The sequence below is a fragment of the Drosophila navojoa genome, chromosome 3, assembly GCF_054131105.1.
Source record: "Drosophila navojoa isolate 15081-1374.11 chromosome 3, UAZ_NAV_1.0, whole genome shotgun sequence".
In the NCBI taxonomy this organism is placed as follows: Eukaryota; Metazoa; Arthropoda; class Insecta; order Diptera; family Drosophilidae; genus Drosophila; species Drosophila navojoa.
In genome coordinates, this window is record NC_142891.1 from 27,797,630 (window position 1) to 27,818,611 (window position 20,982).

The 20,982-nt window shown below is 39.6% G+C and overlaps 2 protein-coding genes and 1 non-coding gene across 4 annotated transcripts in view; 1 reads left to right on the forward strand and 2 right to left on the reverse strand.

The window, feature by feature from the left end:
• sick (sickie) overlaps positions 1 to 20,982 on the reverse strand; it is a 274,376-nt gene that overhangs the window by 237,634 nt on the left and 15,760 nt on the right. For both annotated transcript variants that reach the window (XM_089258234.1, XM_089258232.1), the window contains exon 2: positions 18,255 to 18,500. In XM_089258234.1, the coding sequence (XP_089114360.1) occupies positions 18,255 to 18,314 (60 nt within the window). In that variant the 5' untranslated portion in view covers positions 18,315 to 18,500. The remainder of the gene's footprint in view (positions 1 to 18,254; positions 18,501 to 20,982) is intronic.
• LOC149091956 (U4 spliceosomal RNA) lies at positions 13,921 to 14,060 on the reverse strand. The gene has a single exon (XR_016196623.1). It is a non-coding gene; the product is annotated as a U4 spliceosomal RNA (small nuclear RNA).
• LOC115564605 (uncharacterized) lies at positions 20,116 to 20,931 on the forward strand. Its single transcript, XM_089258533.1, has 2 exons — positions 20,116 to 20,257; positions 20,315 to 20,931. The coding sequence occupies exons 1-2, from the start codon at positions 20,225 to 20,227 to the stop codon at positions 20,873 to 20,875; spliced, it is 594 nt and encodes a 197-aa protein (XP_089114659.1). The 5' UTR covers positions 20,116 to 20,224; the 3' UTR covers positions 20,876 to 20,931.

The window sequence follows — 20,982 nt, forward strand, 5'->3', positions numbered from 1 at the left end:
TCTTAGACAAGCAAATCTGGGCGACACTTACTACATGACCCGAATGCAAACTAGACCTTGGCAGCCAAAAAATGAAATATGTTGGTTGCCGCTTAGGGACTTACAGCCAAATCCAAGTCGAAGTCTAAGTGAGTGGCCGGTGCTTGATTTACATTTGTGCCAGCCCATAAGCTCACTCAAGTTTGACCAAAATATTGCGCTTGCTTGCCTACCAAACAGATAGAGAATAGACAACTAAAAACGAATCTCAATAGCTTTACCTTTTTGTACCACGTATTCATTATGTTGCCAAAGAGCAACATATTTCTGCGGCAAGTATTTTTAAGAGACAGTATACATTCCATTTGGTATTCCAAATTCTGACTTCATAAATTTGATAATAATAAAATATCAAATGGAAACTGAAGTATGAGGCTATAAGTACATTACGGCATGTATACAGGGTAACACATAGTCTGGCAACGTATTTAGCTATGCTTTGATTACGTCGGTTTCCTTGCTTTTACCATTTTTAGCGCACAAAAAGGCTCCAGTTTTTCCCAGCTAAACTAGCAGTACGTAAATTTCCATGGGAGCCAAACTTTATATTTGTTTGTCTCTTTTTTTGGTGTGCTCTTCCGTACCCCAAAACGTCGAACTTGAACTATAAAAATGCGACGGCCGCAAAACTTTCGAGTCACATAAACAGAAAATGCGGCCGTTATTTTCGGTCAGGTTACCGAGCCGAAACGGGGCGGAATTGGAGTTGGAATTGAAGTTGAGGAAGAGGAATGCACCAATGTTTTCAATGTCTCTGTGACGTTGTCCGTTATTGTAATTGGGTCTAAATGCGCATATGCGATACATACATATGTTTTCTGGAGCAGGTTAAAACTGATTGGTTATGCTCAATTCAATTTATTTCTGAACAAAAGTACTGATGTGTTTTAAGTCTCTTGGTAAGCTAAAAATAAAATATATGAATCAATAAAATGGACAATCCAATGGATAATCTTTTCAGGTGTTGTAATTAATTATTTTAGTTCCCATCGAGAGTTAATGTTATCCAAATTTTTATCTCTTGTCTCACTTGAGGTAGGAGATTCGGCCGAAGAGCAAAATTTTACCCGCACCCGAAAGCTACAAAATTTTTGCAACACACAAGTAGTAACATAACGAGATTCGCACTTGACAATCTTGTGCGTCTTTTATTTAATATTTGAGCGGCGTAACCCGCAACCGCCCGCACCCAACCCGAAACTCGACTTTCCAGCCCATACCCACGGGTGCCCGAAAAAAACCCAGCCTACGCCCATAGCTGACAGCCTCCGTCGCGCGGTTAAAAGATTGGGACTAGATACTATGAAGTTATTTGGAATCGGTACAGGCAACGCTAGCGAATGGTTGGCTCAAAGCAAAGCGTATTCAGAATTTAAAAAGGACGTACCATCTTTAATATTAATCAAGTGCGTATGCTATTAAGTGCAATTAGCAGTGAATTTGGCTTGTACAAAGGTTCTGCCTGAATCTTTAGAGTATATTGTTTACGAAAGCTTTAACTGATTCTCGAAAAGCAGTAAGCGGATTATAAAAAAAATGATGAGTTAATCAATATTCAGAAACTGACAGTAATAGTTGTAGTCCTTCTAAATGAGTATAGTCTCTGTCTCTTTTTCACATAATTTTAGGTGCAGTAAGTGACAGCATGGCATTACCATTTTTATACCCTGAACCCATTGAAAATGGGAAATCAGGGTATAATGTTTTTGTGAAAAAGTATGTAACAGGCAGAAGGAATCATCGCAGACCCCATAAAGTATATATATTCTTGATCAGCATGACGAATTGAGTTGATATAGCCCTGTCCGTCGGTCCGTCCGTATTAACGCCGAGATCTCAGAAGATATAAGAGCTAGAGAGCTGAAATTTTGCGTGCATACTCGTGTATACCATACGCAGTACGATACAAAAAACAAAATCAATTTTTCGATTATTCTCGATAAAAAAGTTATCGGATGAGTTATCGAAAAAATAAAGCAAAAAATCAAGTAATTAAGAAAGATTTTCTATTTTTCAGTGGACTTTTGTCCATTTTTCTCTTATTAGATACCCTAACTTCACGCCAGCAAGGGTCACCTTGAAAAACGGAGGTTAGGGTACGAATAGCCGGCAAAGCAGCATAACGCCTAAGCGACGGGGGAGAGGAAGGGCATTTTCAATGGGTTCAGGGTATAAAAATGAATCCACACACAGTTAATACCCTATAATGAAAACTTGAAGAGAGAAAAAAAAATTTTTCAAAATTTTAATATAAAAATAACAAGAAAAAAAAATATTTTTTAAATACAACAATGAATAAAAATTTGGGTTTCTTGCGTTTTTCTATTTTTGTATATTATTATATTATTTCTGTGAATTGATTTGTTTTTTTTTTTATGCAGCAAATATAAACATAAATGTAAAGAAACAAAAATTTTAATTACACTGAAAAAAAAAAAATAATTTTAATTAGATTCAATAAATAAATAAATAATAAGTAGTACTATAATAAATAAAATTAATAATGCTAGAAAAAAATTTTTATAATAATAAAAGATAAAAATAAAAAAATAAAAAAAATAAAACATTTAAAAGTTTTTAAATTAAATTTAACAAAATAAATTTATAAACAAATGTATATATAGAAAAATTTTTTTTTGTAAATCAAAAATTAAAAATAAATCAATAAGTATTAGACAAAGAGAAAAGAAGAAAAGAGAAATAATGTTTTCGATAAATAAACACAGCAGAAAAATAGTAAGCGTATAATTGTAAAATTTTTGAGTCTGCGTACTCAACAATAAATTTGAAAAAAAAAAAAAAAAAAAAAATGAATTCAACAAGTTACATCAGTTATTGAGAAAGAATCATGCAATTTTAAAAGTCAAGTAAATTTGGTTATATAATGGGGTAGGAAGTCGTCCGATTTTCTCGTTAAGGGTTTTTGACAATTTTAAATAAAAAAACCGTGGTAGGGTTGGGTGGAGAAGCGGGTGCTATTCATCACCTAAGGCCTCGCCTCTTCATATTTTTTTTTGTCTGGTATATGTACAAACTCTGTGTTCGTCTTCCCCCCCTTTCCCATCACTTCGGTCATGTGGACCATCTTTAGGGATCTTAACAATTAAAATTTGTGTTCGGAGGTTTGAGAGGGAACAAAGAACCCTCCTACACTCCCGAATGAGCTAAGGGACCAGGAGATCCTGCCCGTTATCTCTAAATATATGGCTAGCTCTATGCATTATATGAATGTTGGCGCCCGACCAGGGACAGGGAATGCATAGAGCCAAAGCAGTGCTTTAGTAGCAGCATATACAGCACTCGTCGGCCTACACACCACCAATCACTGCATGATATAGGGTTAGAGCCTTAGATTTTTAATAATGGAAGGCAACAAACGTAACGACACGTCTTTAACATGTAATTAACCGTATACAATTTTATTTTTTTTTTTTTTTCTTGTGGTCTGAACTCATTGAAAATGGGAAATCAGGGTACATTGATTTTGTTAAAAGTATGTAACAGGCAGAAGGAGACTTGGCTCAAGTGTATATATTCTTTTTCAGAGAGACAAGATGAGTCGATTTAGCCCTGTCCGTCCGTATGTATGGACGCGTCGATCCCAGAAGATTTATTATCGATTGCTTCCAAATTTTAAATTTAGACTTATGTGTATTTTATATAATTTCGGTTGTTGTTATAATTTATCCCCCAACTCTATACCCACCCCCTCACCTTCACCTTGCAAAAAGCGTATTTCAAATACTAGAGACTTGTGACTTCGTAATATACATACACTTAAACATTATGATTAGTTTCTGAAAGTTTCATTAAGATTGTACGTCTAGAAATTTAATTATTCAACAAAAAAATTCTCTCCTTCTTCCTTGTTTAAATTATAGCTTAATATACAATACTTATAATTAATTGAAAATTTGGAATGACAGAAATATATAAGTGGATTATACTCCCACACTAGAGTATAATATACGTGGATATAAAAGTTTCGAAATCCGCTGCGAGACAGTTACCCAGCAAGTTGTCTGAAATGCTTTATTACTTCGCGGTCCCCAAAATAATGGTTACAGACAATGAATGAGCACTTCTGTGCTCTATAGTTTTGAATTATTTGGCATCTCTTGATATCCAGCTGTACTATACTCCAACACAAATAAAAAACGTTGTTAACGAACAAATAGAGTGATTCCATTCAAACTTTTTGGAAATATTTAGATGCTTAATATAACAACATTCAAAATACCCTCGCATGGAATTAGTAAATATTTCGGTAGATCGATACACTCTGTTACAAAAAGAAACCAGCAGACATATTCTTCAACATAACTTCTAGGATTAATAATCAAGACTTGAATGTTTTACACAAATGGTACATGATAAAAGGAATAATCAAATAATGACAAAAATGTCCTGGTCGAGCAGTCTCGTCTAGAGTGCAAAAATAAAAAGAGAACTATATGCACTTCAATGAAGGAGACGAACTATATATGAGAAAAAATCAAATTAAGACTGAGAACAAATAAACAAAAAAAGATTGACCAAAGACGAAGTAATAGAAACTCGCAATGTGACAATCGAAATAAAAACTGGTATACTTTTTCAAAAATCGCACCTAAGAAAGTAAGTAAGAAAGAAAGCAAGGGTTGCATATTTCTCCACAACTATATCGTACTAAAAATAATCCAGATATGTCTTAAGCGTCGCCTCAGCATTTTTCACGTGGTATAACCTTCCTATAGTCTTCCGAACATTGATGGCAACCCTATTGCCATCCGAGATGTCAGAGGGAATGAAATAAATGGGCTTGCAACATTGGATCAAGACTATCGACAATCTAAGGAGGCTAGAGAGTCCACTCAGTCATTCAAGAGCAGCACCCAACCAGTAGAACTGATATAGCTCAGTTCATATTCGGACGAGAAAGAGCTTAGACCTATTGTTACTAACTTACGATACATATAAAACATTACATTACAAAAAGAAAAATTTTACATTTCTGGAGCTATTTCAAGAGGTCAGAGGACCAAATTCTTGTGGCTCGTGGTCACATTCCAGTCTTATTTCGTCCAAAAAGTCTGGGACCTATAGACCACGGATACTATCCAAACAGATGAAAATGAGCTAGGGCTCATCTGGTTTTGAGTTCGATATTTTACTGTAGACATATATACCGAAAACACAGTCACTTTGTCAAGTGACATACATATACACTGCTGGTCTTAGGTTAGACGCACCCATTTTTTTGGTATAAAAATGGTTTTATATATTTATTCGGCATGTCTTGGCTGTTAAAATCTTTTAGATAATTGTGCAATCGAAGACTGTTCTAAGAAAAAACATAGCTTTTTGGTTGGTCAATGAATTACGCGCTCATCAGTTTTCTAAGTTTTATGTTAAAAATTTCAGCTTTTTTGATTGGGTAAAAACTAAAAAATAATAATTCAATCCTTTTTAAGTGAAAATTAAAAAAAAAAATGGAAAAAGCTTCTATATATATAAGTTTATTGGAACGTCAAAATGTAGACTTCTTCCACTCCCAGGGACTATCTAACAGAAATATTGCCAAAAAATAAAAATAAAACGCAGCTCCAGAATTGTTGACAGATACTTGAAAGATCCAGAGGCATATGGAACACACTTCAAAAGGCGAAAACGAGCACTTCCTGCTTGAGATGAGCGAAAAATTGTCAATATTGCTTCCGAATTATCATCACCAAAATTAAGAAATCATCCTGTGTAAACGCTAGCCTTTCAACTGTCCCGCGTACTATTAGAAATGCAAAACATCCATAGTGTCTGAAAATTATGAAAACCCGACCTCTAAATGTTATATGTAAACAAAATCGGCTCCAATATGCGAGAGAATACATGTTATGGGCAGTTCAATCTCAGTAATCGACAGGGTTGCTTCTGTGTGCAGTCGCGTTTACCTAGTGCTCCGCAAAAATTAATTATTTATCTGAACGCCGACACCAGAATTATCTGGAAACGGCACAGCCAATTTTTGCGTGGACGCCGCGCATCATACCTTGATAGTGAGCCGCAGACATTAAAAGAAAAACGCTATTGTGAAAAATAAATTTTTTCTCAGCGCACGTGCGCGTGTGTTTTGTTTTGGTTATTGCCAAACAAAACAAAAACTTTAGCTTACTCTTAGGCTGCCAATTTTATACTCAAGGCATACTCTTAGGCCTAGTAATATAAAAAAAAAAAATCCTGTGTGCGACTGCATTAATACAATATGCCCAACACCGCTACAAACAAAGAAGCTTTCGGTTCCTCAACCCTGCAAGCAGACATACAAGCCCGGTTTGAAGCCAATATGGCTAAAAGAGTGGCACCCCAAATCCCAAAGCTGAATACCGCATCCGCAGATCTGGCTGACGCCTCTGCAAAGGCGCCATTAAATTTTTAAGATCAACTCAAGCAGTTTATGGCTCAGAAAACAAATACATCAGCCAAATTAGATGTTGCGTCAGTGCAAACCCCAAGAAACGCGACCACGAAAAGGAAACGCATAGCTACTTCTCCAAAACCAACGAAGAAAAAGATAATGGTAGATGAAGCACAAGCAAAGCGGCTATGACTCAAAATCGTTTCGCACTGCTACAAGCGGATGAAGATGCTGACGAAATTGAAGATATGCAGATGAATGATGCTGCTCCAACGGAGAAACCAAAACCTCGCCCGCCCCCTATTTGGTGTCCAAATATCAATTCGGTGGCTAACTTACACCTGTTGATCGAGCAATGCATCAGCAGAAACTCGTACGACATTAAGGCAAGACGAAGTGACGTTGGAGTTCTCACACGAAACTGCGATGATTACCGTGCTGTCGTGAAGCACTTCACTGAGCAAGGACTGGAGTTCCATTGCTACCAGTTAAAAGAGGACAAACCATATCGAGTTTGCCTCAAAGGGCTTCATCACAGCACTGATGTTCAATGCATTAAAGAGGACCTTGAGACAAAGGGGCACAAAATAAAAAACGTGTACAACCCAGTCGGCCGCATCGACAAATCGCCGCTCAATATATTCTTTGTTGACTTGACCCAGGCACCGAACAACAAACAAATTCTGGACTTACGTGTTATCTGTAGACAGCGATGTACGGTTGAACTGCCACGAAAGTTCAATGACTTAACTCAATGCTATCAATGCCAGGAGTTTGGGCACACGCAGAGATACTGTCGCAAAGCACCTAGGTGTGTAAAATGCGCAGAGGATCACGACTCCAAAAGCTGCACCAAAGAGAAGTCTCAGGCCACAATCCCAGACCGGCTGCAGCACAAAACAGCTCATTTATGAGAAGTGCTCTTCCTGTTGGTGGCGTATCTTATGCCCAAGCCTTGCGCAGAGAGGGCAACAGTCCAATCCAGCCAACAAATGAGAACTTCCTCGCTGAACTTCTGCAAAAACAACAGGCTCAGTTCGATGAAATCCGGGCTGACCTCAAAAGGATGAACGAGATGTATGTACAGCAACAAACCATACTACAGAGCCTAATGGTTATTGTTTCGAATTTAACTTTGAAATAATGACTTTACGAGTGTGTATTTGGAACGCTAATGGCCTCAGAAGCAAAACTGAGGAACTAGCTGTATTTCTGGCAAGCAAGCAGATCGACATAATGCTAATTGCAGAAACACATGAATGCCCTCACGTCAAAATACTCGGATATGAGCATTACCAGGCCAACGGTGGAGGAGCAAACAGGTTTGGTGGATCGTCAGTACTCGTAAGATCGTCGCTCAAACATTCACCTTTACCCCCTACATCCAACCCAACAATGCAAGTTGCAGCCATTCGGCTATCTACGTCTATCGGAGAGCTAGAGATTGCATCGGTTTATTGCCCGCCGAATGCTAGACTCTGCGAAAATGACGTAAGAGACCTCCTGGAACGGAGGCTAGACAAAACTCTCATCGGAGGAGATTGGAATAGCTGGCATCCATTCTGGGGAAGCAACAGCACAAACGCACGAGGAGAAGCTACCTTCGAGGCCATAGATGCTATGCGGTACAATATACTTGCAACCGGAGCCCCAACGCTGTATCCTTTAAATGGACACAACCCATCAGCTATCGACTTTGCTGTCTACAAAGGTATCGCCGACCGCCAGATTGCTATAGAAGAGTGCTTCGATCTATCTTCAGACCACCTTCCCCTCATACTAACAGTGCATGCACAGCCTCAGCCCTTCCCTACCAGACAACGACTTCTGCCGCCAGGATCCGATCTCGGTGCCTTCAGACGCCATCTGAGCTCTTCGCTACACCCTGAAATGGAACTAAACTCAGCCGAAGATGTAGACTATACAGCAAATAGGCTGCAAGAAACAATAGTCGAAGCCGCACTCCTAGCTGTTCCGCCCCCCCGACGCCGACCAGAACGCCCTTAGCACAACATCGCACTTCCGTTGGAAATACAAAATCTCCTCACGTTCAAAAGGGCAAGACGACGTTGGATGATCTCAAGAACGCCAATGGACAAAATGAGGTACAATGAAGCCACTAGGCAGCTCAAAGCTGCTCTTAGTGAGCTTCAACAGAGACGCATAAGCGATGCTCTAGAACGGCCGGACTCCCCGTCTGATGCTGAATTTCACCTGTGGAAGCTTACCCGAAGCATTAAGAGGCAACCAATGCGTCGTCACCCTATCCGCAGCACATCTGGTGCTTGGTTAACGGGTGATGGACCACAAGCCGAAGCTTTTGCCCTCCACCTGCAGCAGCAGTTTACGCCCTTGATCAGTGCCGAGCCTAACGAAGTAGAAGACACAGCAAACAACATATCCTCTCCACTCACAGCGGACGACGGGATTAGGACTTGCACCAAAGAGGAAGTCGTCGACGGAATCAGCCGGATCAAGAAAAATAAAGCGCCTGGACACGACTTGATAAACAGAAGAGTCCTGAGTTCGCTGCCCGACTCGACTATAGAGTACATCACTATGCTGTACAACGCCATTTTTCGCATCCGGCACTTTCCAGCTTGCTGGAAGCGGGCTGTGATTGTGATGATCCCCAAGCCAGTAGGCGAAATTGGCTCGTACAGACCAATTAGCCTGTTGCCTGTACTCGCTAAAATATTCAAAAGAATATTCTTAGCTAGAGTACAGCCGCATCTGGAATGCAGGGAGATTGTACCAAATCATCAATTCGGCTTCCGGAGGCATCACGGAACACCGGCACAAGTACACAGGGTTGTACACCACATCCTAGGCACCTTCGAACAGAAGATGTACTGCTCTGTACTGTATGGCACTTAGGATTGTTGCAAAAAGCAAAGGCAAGCCTCCCAGCGTCTATTTTTATGCTGCTGTCATCCTACATCACTGACAGAAGCTTTCAAGTGTCTAAGGGACAGGCTATATCGTCGGCAAGACCTATCAAGGCTGGAGTCCCTCAAGGCAGTGTACTGGGGCCTACACTGTACACACTGTATACAGCTGATATGCCACTTCCACTGGACAGCTACGGAACTGCAGACCCGGAAGTGTTAATTGCAACCTACGCAGATGACACAGCCATCCTCTCGCGATCGCACTCTGCGCAAGAAGCTTCCGAAAGCCTCCAGAGGTACCTTGACGCATTTGGGCGTTGGGCAAAACGGTGGTGCATAACCATCAATGCACAGAAGTTAGGCCACGTATGCTTTGCAACGCGAAGAGGAGACTGCCCTGGTGTAACTCTGGGAGCGCAAATACCAAAACTTAACAAAGTAAAATATCTTGGCGTTACACTGGACAAAAAACTGACCTATAGTGCGCACATCACGCAGGCAGTAAACAGCGCCAGACACAAAATCAAAAAACTGGATTGGATGTTGAGACCCTCCAGCAAGTTGTCGCTATGGAGCAAAATTAGAATTTTTAATGCCATCGTGGTCCCAACGCTTACTTACGCTATCCCTATTTGGGGTACCGCAGCGAGGACACACATAAAAAAAGTGCAAACCCTGCAAAACAAGGCGTTACGGCGACTCACAGGTGCCAGCTGGTATGTTCGCAATTCTGTACTGCACAGCGATCTAAAAATGCCAACAATCGCTGAGCTGATTGGACGTCACTCTTCGAGGTACGCGGACAGGCTCTTGGCGCACCCTAATCCACTGGCTGCAGACCTGGTAGTCAACAACAACAGGCGACGACTTAAAAGGCTTCACCCATTAGACAACAGATATTGAACATTGTAAATATTTATAAATAGTAAATAATGTAAATAGTGTAAATACTGGCTTCTAGCCCATAATTTAAGTTAGGGTTTAACGATGACTGCGCTATATAGTCGAAGACAGAAGCCGCAATAAATAAATTAAAAAAAAAAAAAAAAAAAAAAAAAAAAAAAACAAGGACATTGGTGGCGCCAAGTTCAGTTTACTTTTGGACGAGTCAACCGATGTCAGCGTCACTAAATTACTGGGTGAGATATTGTAGTAATATTCAAATATATTTGTTTATTATATTGAATGTTTTAAGAGTCGTTCGCTTATGTTTATAAATATTTTAATTATTTAAAATTAATATATAGGTGTGGTTATTAACTACTTTTCTGTTGAACGGGGAGTTGTAGTTTCTACATTTTTAAGCTTAGTTCAGCTCGAAGGTGGAGATCCATTGACAATCGCAGATGGCCTAAGACATGAATTAAAACGCCTAAAACTTGACATAAAGAATTTAATCGGAATTGGAGCTGATAATGCAAGTGTGATGATTGGAAGCAAGAACAGTGTTTACCAACAACTCAATAAAGATTGCGACTAGTAATTCCACATACACCAATGCAACAGCAGCTACTGCAGCAGTCTGCTGCGTGAGCCCTAGTGGATGCACGGCTAACCTTGAAACTGGCTCTATCCAACGTTCCGCTGATGCTGTCGCTCCAATATGCAACGATGCTACTAAAATTAGCAATCCTGTACTAAGTGGAGCTGCAATAAAATTGGTGACTGCCCAAAGAAACTTAAAAAATAAAAGGAAGACTTCTTCGTCTCCTTACAATGGCCTTCAGAGGTCGAAACTAGACTCGACCCCAATAACAACCAGCACAATAAACTCTAGCCTTACTAGACATGGACATTGATGCACCCAATGAAATCCACGATGACGAAACTCCTACATTTTCTAATGAAGGAAATAATAGCTCTTCTGATGCTGCTCCCCTGAATACTCTTAATATGAGCCCTAACGACACGGACAATAGCCCAGCATAATACTTCTAATGCTAGCAAGCTTAGTTCCCCAAAGCCACCGCAAATAGTGGTTAGTATTACTGACCTTAATGATCTCTTTGAACTCATCAAAGAGGTAACTAGCCCAGATAACGTGTCCATCAAAGTCAATCAAGGTGAAACAGCTCGAATATTTCCCAAAGACAGTGATACATATAGAGCCATTGTAAACTATTTTGATGCTATTGGGATTGAGTTTCACACTTATCAACTAAAGGAAGATAAACCCTGCAGGATAGTTGTTAAGGGGCTACACCACAGTTCGTTGAACAACGAAATTATTGAAGATTTTAAAAAACATGGATTAGCTGCTCTGCAGGTGCATAACTTAAGAGCTAGGGCTTCCAGCGACGAAAAACTCAACAAATTCTTCATTAATATAAGACCATGTCCAAAAATTAATGAAATATACAACATCAAGACACTGTGTAGACAGAAGGTGAGGGTAGAGAGGATGCGCAAGACATCCGAAATCGCCCAATGCATAAGATGTCAGGATTACGGCCATACAGCCAAATACTGCCGCCGTCATCCCAACTGTGCCCGATGTGGTGAAGACCATCTCACCAAGCTATGTGCACGTTCCTTAGAAGAACAGCCCACTTGTATTCACTGTAGAGGTAACCATATGGCAAGCTACAAAGGCTGCCAGTGGTATCAAGAGTTTAGTCGACGAGCAACAGGCTCTCTGGTATGGCAACACTCTGAGACACTACCGCCTAGACAGACTAGCAAGAATTAAAAACAGGCGAAATCGCAGCAGCCACAAGTACAACAGAGACAACGGCAGCAAACTCAACAAACCTTCAACCCTAGAGTCGATCCTGGAGGTAAATCCTATGCTGCAATAGTCCGTCGCGGCAATGCACCTCCCCAGCGTCTAATTCAAGAGCCACAAAAACAAATCAATTCATATGCGCCAAAAGGTAACAGTTACCAACAGCATCATCCAGTTGACATCCAGTCATTACTGGACCCACAGCAACAGCAATTTCTGAAACGGCAACAACAGTTGCAATTACAGCAGCAGCAGCAATTCCTCTTGTGGCTCCAAGAGCAACAAAGTGAAAAACAACAACAAAATAAGCAAAACAGCTAACGATTAGAACGACTTGACTTGAACGACTTCACGACATGGCCAACATGATAAGACAATGGACTGGAAATACATGGAATTACCAGCTTCACAATAACGCCTCAACCTCACACTGATCCTTATTTGGAATGCCAATGACATTGCAAGTAAAGCCAGAGAAATTGAACTCTTTGCTCACAACAACAACGTGGACATTCTGCTGCTAAGCGAGATAAGACTAAACAGAGGGAATAATAAATATCTATGGATATACTTTCTATCCAGCATACAAACCCTCTAATCACAATCATGGCGTTGGAGGAGCAGCGGTATACGTCAGGAGTTCTCTTCGCCATTTTCCCCAAAGAACCCTGGAAACGCAATCCGTACAAATGTCGTCAATAAAAGTTGCCACAGGTCTGGGAGATATGGAATTCAGCGCAATTTACTATCCGCCAAGAAATAGACTTGAAGAAAGACACTTCAATCACATACTTGCCTCCTGCGGCCAAAGATATCTGGTTGGTGGAGATTGGAATCCGCGACACTGGCTGTGGGGAGACACGTATGACTCACCCAGGGGCCGAGAGTTAGCTGAAGCTATTTCAGCAAGAGGAGCTTGCATTCTCGCTACGGGATCACCAACCAGATATCCATATGTGTCGAGTCACACACCTAGCTGCATCGATTTTGCTTTATATCATGGGATACCAGAGTCACAAGCTACTATACACCAAACCTGGGACTTGGATTCTGACCACATAGCCCTCGTTGTAAACTTGCAAGTTAATGGCTCCAAAATCAGACCAAGCCCACGGTTGATCAACAACCGCACTAACATCACGGAGTTCAGACAACGCCTTGAATCTGCCATCGATCTGAACTCCACCATGGACTCTGGAGACAACATTGAGAGGGCTGTTGATTCGCTGTTCCTTTCACAATTTACAAGAACAATTGTAATGGAAGTACCGTTTGTTTTCGTTTATGCTTTCTGCTCTTCCTCGTTGTTCGAAGGCTGCTGCGTTCGTTCGTTGAGCAAGTTGAGTGAAGTTTTGAAGCAGAAAACAAACGTAAATATTAACACATACATGCAATTACAACAAAATTTTAACAAATTAAAATATTGAAAAGCCATAATTTAGATCGGGGTCCTTGTAGAAGCTTCTTCCGAGCAGACTGCCACTATAAAAGGACTTACAAAGCAGCACGGACAAGGACAAAAAGTGGCTAAACAATTTCTTATCCAGGCCGTAGAAGCCCTTAAGAAAATAAATACGGAAATAAACAACACAAACCGAGAGCTTCATGTTAGTATAAACACAGTTTCAATTGTTTCTTAAATCCCAATTCATACTTTGTTTACGGATTGATGCGATTAGGATCCATATTATGGCTGGGGGGATTTTGAAAAACCTTAAAAATCTTATGGCTAATCCAGTTGTGTTAGCCTACAATGTATGTACATGGCGTTCAAGGCAAAGCTGCCAAACTGATGATTTAATATAGCCGATTCTAGCAGATTTGGAAAGGCTAAATTTAGCTCTCTTATAGTTATTTAGATGTATTTATAATGTGCCCTTTCAGGCTTCCAAAAATTGCCGTAGTGGACGGTATTTCACGTCCCCATGGCGGGGTATTGGTTAAAGTTTTCAACTAGCAATAATCGCACCTCAGTAGAACTTCATTGGTTACGATATCGCCTCTGCGCAAAGATAACCCTAACTGGCCAACCAGCAGGGCTTCCATCAAACGAAAACCTAAACCAGTTGCGAATTATAAGCAGAAAAAATGATAAAAATTAAGTGAAATTGCTGCATACTTATCAGCGCAACATGTGCACATATGCATATCAGGTAAAAAGACGGCCGCAAATGAAGCTGTCTGCGAAAAATGGAAAGGGATGAATCGTTGGAAACAAACTAATATTTAAATATATGAGAAATTATTAAGTTATATTATAATAATCAATTTGTGTTTATATACTAGAATAATATTTCATCAAATACTGTTTAAATTAATATGAATATCGTTTATTACAGAAATTATGTCGAATTCAGCAAATAAATACTTAAATTGCGACAATTAGCAGTTATGTTAATCCAAGCCCATTATTTCAGACCCTCTAAGGCTTCATTAATTCATTAAATAAGCTGGCCCATAGGCACTTTGACTATTTTAGACATATAAGCTCGATTATCCTCCCCATCTGCCAGTCTATTAACTGCCGACGCTTTCAAACTGCCGCCAAAGTGTCGCATTGTTAACCATTTAGGCAGCAAACTAATTTAGCCCGAGGACAGCTTGAGATAGTGTGGCTTCCACCCCTCGTTGGGCCATCTCATTAACTATTATCATTGTGGAACTTCGTGTCATATTTATTATTCGATGCTGGGAGACCGGGCGAGGGCGTTGATTAAAATTCCCAGCGCTTGAGCAATCTAATGAAATTAATGAAAAATTCATGGATCAAATAAAATGGCTGCCAACATGAATAAAGAGGGGCTGCTCGGGCTGGTCTGCGGGCTTCAAGGGTCGCCTATTCTAAAATGCTAAATAGCCACTTTTGCGTCAGGGCAGATCCAGCAACAACAATTTTTTGTTTTTGAGCACGAGTCTTTTGTCATAAAAGATTGAACAAGTTGTTGCAAGCAGAAGGGCCAAGACGAGCCTGGCACATGCCACCAAAGTCAAAGCTCAGAGAAAACAACAAGCGATAAGAAATGGGAGAATACAGATTCACTTAACCCGACTTGACAATGCCCTGTATTCTTCACTGCATATATGCATATCTGCATGTATTTTATCATACTTGCAATGAAAATAATTTTGCAATAGCTACGGGGTATTAGAAGAGTACTCATCTACAGTTCCTAACTCATACCCTGTGCAGCAAAGTTGTGACGCTCGCAGTACCGGAAATCCGTTTCATGACAAATGCCGCGCATTGTCGTGCCGGAGTGTTAAGCGCGAACAAGACGATGGATGGAGAGAAAGAGAGAGAGAGAGAGGGTGTAAAGAGGTGGTGGTGGATGAGGGCACAACTAAGCCGGCAAACAGGCAATGAAATTCCGTCAATGGCAGCACGTGACTTTGCCAGCAGCGGCTAGCGAAAAAGGGAGCCCACAAAAGCAGAGAGCACAATGCCGCGACATTGACATTGAGAGAGCGACTCTCAGTGAGAGTGTGTGAGAGAGAGAGCGAGAGAGAGAGTGAGAGAGCGCCTGCGCTACTTTCAATAGCCAGACCCGGCAATCACGACGTGCCGGCAGCTGAGGCCGAGCTCCTTTTTGGCATAACTTTGGCATTTTAATGAGAAATCCATATTTATGTTGTTTGTTTTGCCAAAAAGAGAAAAACTTTTGGTTGTTGCAAACAAAACAACAAGAAGAAGACTTCGATACGAAGGTTACGGACAGCATATGCGGCGAAAAGTGAATTTACGGAACGAACTAAAGCAGAAGGGCAGCAAACCAATCTTGTTGCTAGAGACACTTACCGAGAGCTGTGTAGCGGCATTTTGTAATTGTTTTTAATAGGCCGTGCCATATGGCACTAATACATATACATATACATTATTATTTGTTAATAAATATGTCCCTTTAGACCCGTCTTATCGATAAGCAATACGCAGACAGATTATAATTCATTAAAAAATGTTTATGATTCGGTTACCATTTTTAACATATACCATATATTCATAAAAACTGATCAATTTAAAAACAATTGAATTATTAAACTAAACTTAACTTAAACTAAAATTATACATGTGTATCCTTGGTCAGTATAAATATCGTATTTGCTCCATCAAGCCCCTTTACATTTGCATCTGTCCGTATTTATGCACACATAAGATGCAAAATATTGCGGCTTGGATATTTGGCGAAATATTATCATAACTTATTTGCAATTTTGTTAAGAAACACATAGTCGTCACTGTCAACCTCCAGTTCTCAAAGAATTTGCGGAACGTATGTATATGTAAATTTCTTTATTTTCTGTATATACATATATTGTACTGATTCCCCAAGCAGACATTAAAAATGGTTTTAACAACTGAAATTTCGCGACACAAATGATATTTACAGATTGGGGTCCAGTTGCATTTTAGAAAACCCTATCTAAACTATTAGTCAAAGGCTCTATACGACAATAAACAAAGAATCTACTAGCGGAAGCAATATTTCTAATGTATATTCAATATTTATATCTCTGAGCTGCAAAACCTACATGCCTAGCCAGAGAGAGAATTTAGTCTCCCGAAATATTTTTTGGCCAACTCTTGGAAGTAGGGATCAGCATCATATTTTAAGCAGTTGAGTTTTAATCCAGTTTTGATGAAACAGAGTATAAATGCATTGCATAGGGCATTTATTAGTCGCGCACTTCGAACCAGACGATTCCTGCTAGTCTGCCGAAATATAAATGGACTTTTAACTGTGGCACGTCGGCGCCGTGTCACAATAGAGTCATAACGCCATCAGTCCGACAAAAGCCATAAAAATAGCGGCTTAAATGGCAAACAGCATGTCTGGCATTCCCTTGGAGCGACGTCCTGCAGTCGAAGCATCTTTACAAAAAGAGTCTACTTCACACTTTTTGCAACATCGCTTTTTGCCTGGCTTTAATAAACGAGCAGCAACAGCAGCAACAATTTTGTGCTTTTATTGTGCAAATAAAGACACGCGGAAACTACTTAATCAAGTTCCATATACATATACATATACATATACATATATATGTTTTTGTGTACATATATTTGTGTGTGTGTGTGTGTATATAGATACAGCAAACGATTCTAGACCTTGTCTCCGGCCTTGCGGAAGCGCCGTTTTTATATGCAACAGAAAGCAAAAACAAAGCACAGCAAACTTTGTCGACGCTTTCTCGTTGTTGTGATTAAGAGCGCCAAAAGCAGCAACAAGAACAACAATAAAAGCAAAGAGTGTTCATGGGAAAGCCAAAAGCTGAGACAACAAGGAAAAAACCAGGAGCTAAACGATTTTTAAATGCCCTGCAATGCCGCAGAACGAAACTGGTGTAACACCCCTTGACAATTGTTGGAAAATGAGAACTGGAATTTTATAGTACTATGCTACTGCAATTGAATAGTACTTGATACCGTATAAAAAATATGTTGTTTCTTTCTGATCTTAACTTCCCTATATCTACTTATTTTGTTTATTGATAATAACTATCTTAAATTGAGTTCTTGCAGGAAGATATTTTCAAATTTTAAGATATCTTAGATAATGTGTATATCTCTATCCCATGTGAATTTACTCGGTTATATGTAATATATTGAGAGCACTTTTGCAAATCTTTTTCCACAAACTTTTAACTTCTATGACTTGAATAAAGCTTCACTTCAAGTTCGTATTTCACCCTTTTTAGCATACTTGAATTGCTTTTCACACGTCTATTACACCCCATTTGGGCATTAATCCAACCGCCACAGTCATCCAACGAATGTTTATTTCGAACTAGAGCTCAAATTTATGACAGCAATTAGTGGGTAGCATGGGCGTGGCCGTAACAGCCCCCCCCAAAGAACACAAAACTCTTCAATTAATTTGTTGAGCTGCTCAGACAACAAAACGCGCACATCAATCAAGACGAGGTCAAAAGTGGAAGAAGTGATGGAGAGTTAGGCTCTAGTCTTGCCTGTGGGTGTAAAAAGTCGACCGACGGCAGAAGGAAAAGAATGTGGGGCTGGACAGCCAGTTCAGGTCGCGTGCCACTTGGGGCGGAAGCTAGTAAATAAACGTCTTATTTTTAATTAGCACACTCAAGTTGCATTTCAAATGGTCAACGAATTGGTTATGTATCCATATAGAACGAAGATATATATGTATTTAAATTTGTATATATTTTCGTGTATTTACATGTATAATTTGACTGGGGCACTTACCTGTATCGTTTCCGTTGCGGAATATTTCCGATTGTAGTCGACATGATGAAGGTTCGGCATGCTGGCCCCGCTGCTGACTGATAATGACTGTCGATAAGGATGTTTAACACGTGTCCATGTCCTTGGGGTTGCTCAAAGGCTCTGTGCAGTTGGCATTTCCTCTCGGGTAGTCTGCATCGAGATATGTCACTTTATGATACATTTGTGTTAATTTTTGTTGCCCTCGCAGCGAATGGTTTAATTTGACTGCAGAGTAGAGGCGGAGAGGAAAGTAAATATCAAAATGAGTTCGAGCAAAAGTTCAAGTTGAAAAAGTGTAAATTACTTTCACTCCCCCAGTTAGCTGCAAATAGCTAACCCCAGGGCTTGTTTACCCATGTCGATATTGTTGATACGCCACGTGTAACACAGCGGGCGCAAAGCGAGAGAGGGTATGGGGCGTGAGTCAGAGAGGGGGAAGCATTGGCACGGACGGTTGGGTTTTCCGGATTTATTGCCAAGTTTACGGTACGTGCTCTGACTAAATTTATAAGTCAAACGCACACTAACAGAAAACGCAATATTCCGAGCCAGACAAATCTGCAAAACAATGGCGCTCAGTTGATTACAATCATTTCTATATTACCAAAAACCTGAAGAATTCAAATTTTCATATATGTGACTATTTTTATTGAGTACATAATTACTTTTTAATTTTATTATTCATTTTAATTAAAATTTAAATATAAGTAATTTTTAATTTTATGTTCTAAAGTTTATGCATAAATCTTCTTCAATATATACCTTAGTAGCCCAAAGACTTTTTTTCAGCCTAATCCAACTTAAGAGAATTTTGGTTCTATCGCCATGACCTCCAATGTGCTCTAGGCTTCTTATATTAATGAATTTGATGCCTTTTCAGCTTATTATTTGCTTATCGAAGTCTCATATAATGTAGCCAAATCTTTTTGCTAACTGTTGCAGCTTGTGCTTATATATCTTATATAAACAGCCAACAGCCTTTTCAAGCCGTGTCCAATTCTGTTCCTTAAATTATTTAGTACACAAATATTTCATTGACAGGTCTCAACTGCTCTTGCCCACATTGCCATTTGGTTATAACACTATGTATCTGTGCACGTACCAACTGCTTAGGCATTCATCAACATGTTTTAGACGCTTCAACTAATTAGGCAACAATTTAATTCCAGCGATGCTGCCTGCATGTCAACGAGAGAATACAGAGAGAGCGAGAGATAGAGATAGAGGGAGAGAGAGAGAGAGAGAGAGAGGAGAGAGAGAGAGAGAGAGAGAGAGAGAGAGAGAGAGAGAGAGAGAGGAGAGAGACAGAAATCGGCCTCAGGCAACATAAAACAACGCCTGCAAAGAGGGGGTGAACCTCTTCAATGTTTACCAAGGCTAATTGACTTTTGTAGCTGTCATAAATGTTGACATACATAAAACGCAAGCCGCAGAGGCGGCTGCCAACGGCAACCAATAAATGGCAAGCAACAGCTGCCGCAACGAGCGCAATTTAAAGCGCTTATTACACTTTACGCGTAGACATTTTGCAGTCTAAATTATTACGAACTTTACTACGATTCAAGAAAAAAATATTTCCCAGCTGGTCTACAATATATTGCATTCCTTTCTTACTAGTCCGGAAACGTAAGTTGCCTGGCACTGCTAAAAATTGATTTTAATCTCATTCTATCTGGGAAACCTGATTCTAGATAAGTCTGACTCAGATCATTTTCGTTATAAAAGAAAGCTGTATTTTAAACGTCGAGTGTGCATTATACGCTAAGTATCTGAATTTACATATATGTGTGTCACTATATGTATATATTGAATATATTCTATACATGGTTGACCACTTCAGAAAAATACATCAGCTAGCATTGAATTAAGATAGACAGATGACAGTTAAATTTTCTTAAAACATAATTTAGAATTTTTTCATATTTTCACAATTGAAATTTTATTCAAAAATGCGTTTTATTGCGCTCAGTCTAGCTTTGCTGGTATGAATGGACACAGTATATATTATTCGTAAATCTCTAATCTTGAACCCGTTTTAGAGCTTTGTCAGTGCCGCATTCTTGCCTGGCAAGCTCAAAGGAAATCTCGCACAAGGTGCTCGAAATACTAAGAAACTCATACAACAGGAAAAGGTAAAATTCTACCTTTCATTGGGCCAATTAATTGTTAGTTCAGATGTTGTGAATAAAGAGGAACTTGAAAAATGGAAACACTTTATCATCGAGTGGACTCCACAAGCGTCCACTTTAGTAGAAGATTACGCCGCACTTCAAAAGTTTATCGCACAGAAGGAAATATTGCTGATCGGCAAAGATGATGACTTACTCAACCAATATACCAAGGGTGAATTTCAGAGACTAAAGAGCAGTCATACGAATACCTGTAATAGACTGTACATTGCTTTCAAGTTTGCGGCTCGCAAAGTGATACGAGAGTCAACGGACTCCCCAGGACATTCAAATTTTATTGTTCGATACTTCAATACGTTTGCCAGATCAACACCTAACGTTCGCGAATATCACTTTGAAAATTTGTTCAACTTGCTGACCTTAGAAGGCGTCGAGCTAGACGAATGGTTAGCCATTCAATACTTGGTGTAGATACATATGTAGATGTGTGAAAATTACAGTGATTCAAATTGTATGTAATATTTTTAATCACGACTAAAAAAACAAAATTTATGAATTACAGAAAATCTCTATCTTCC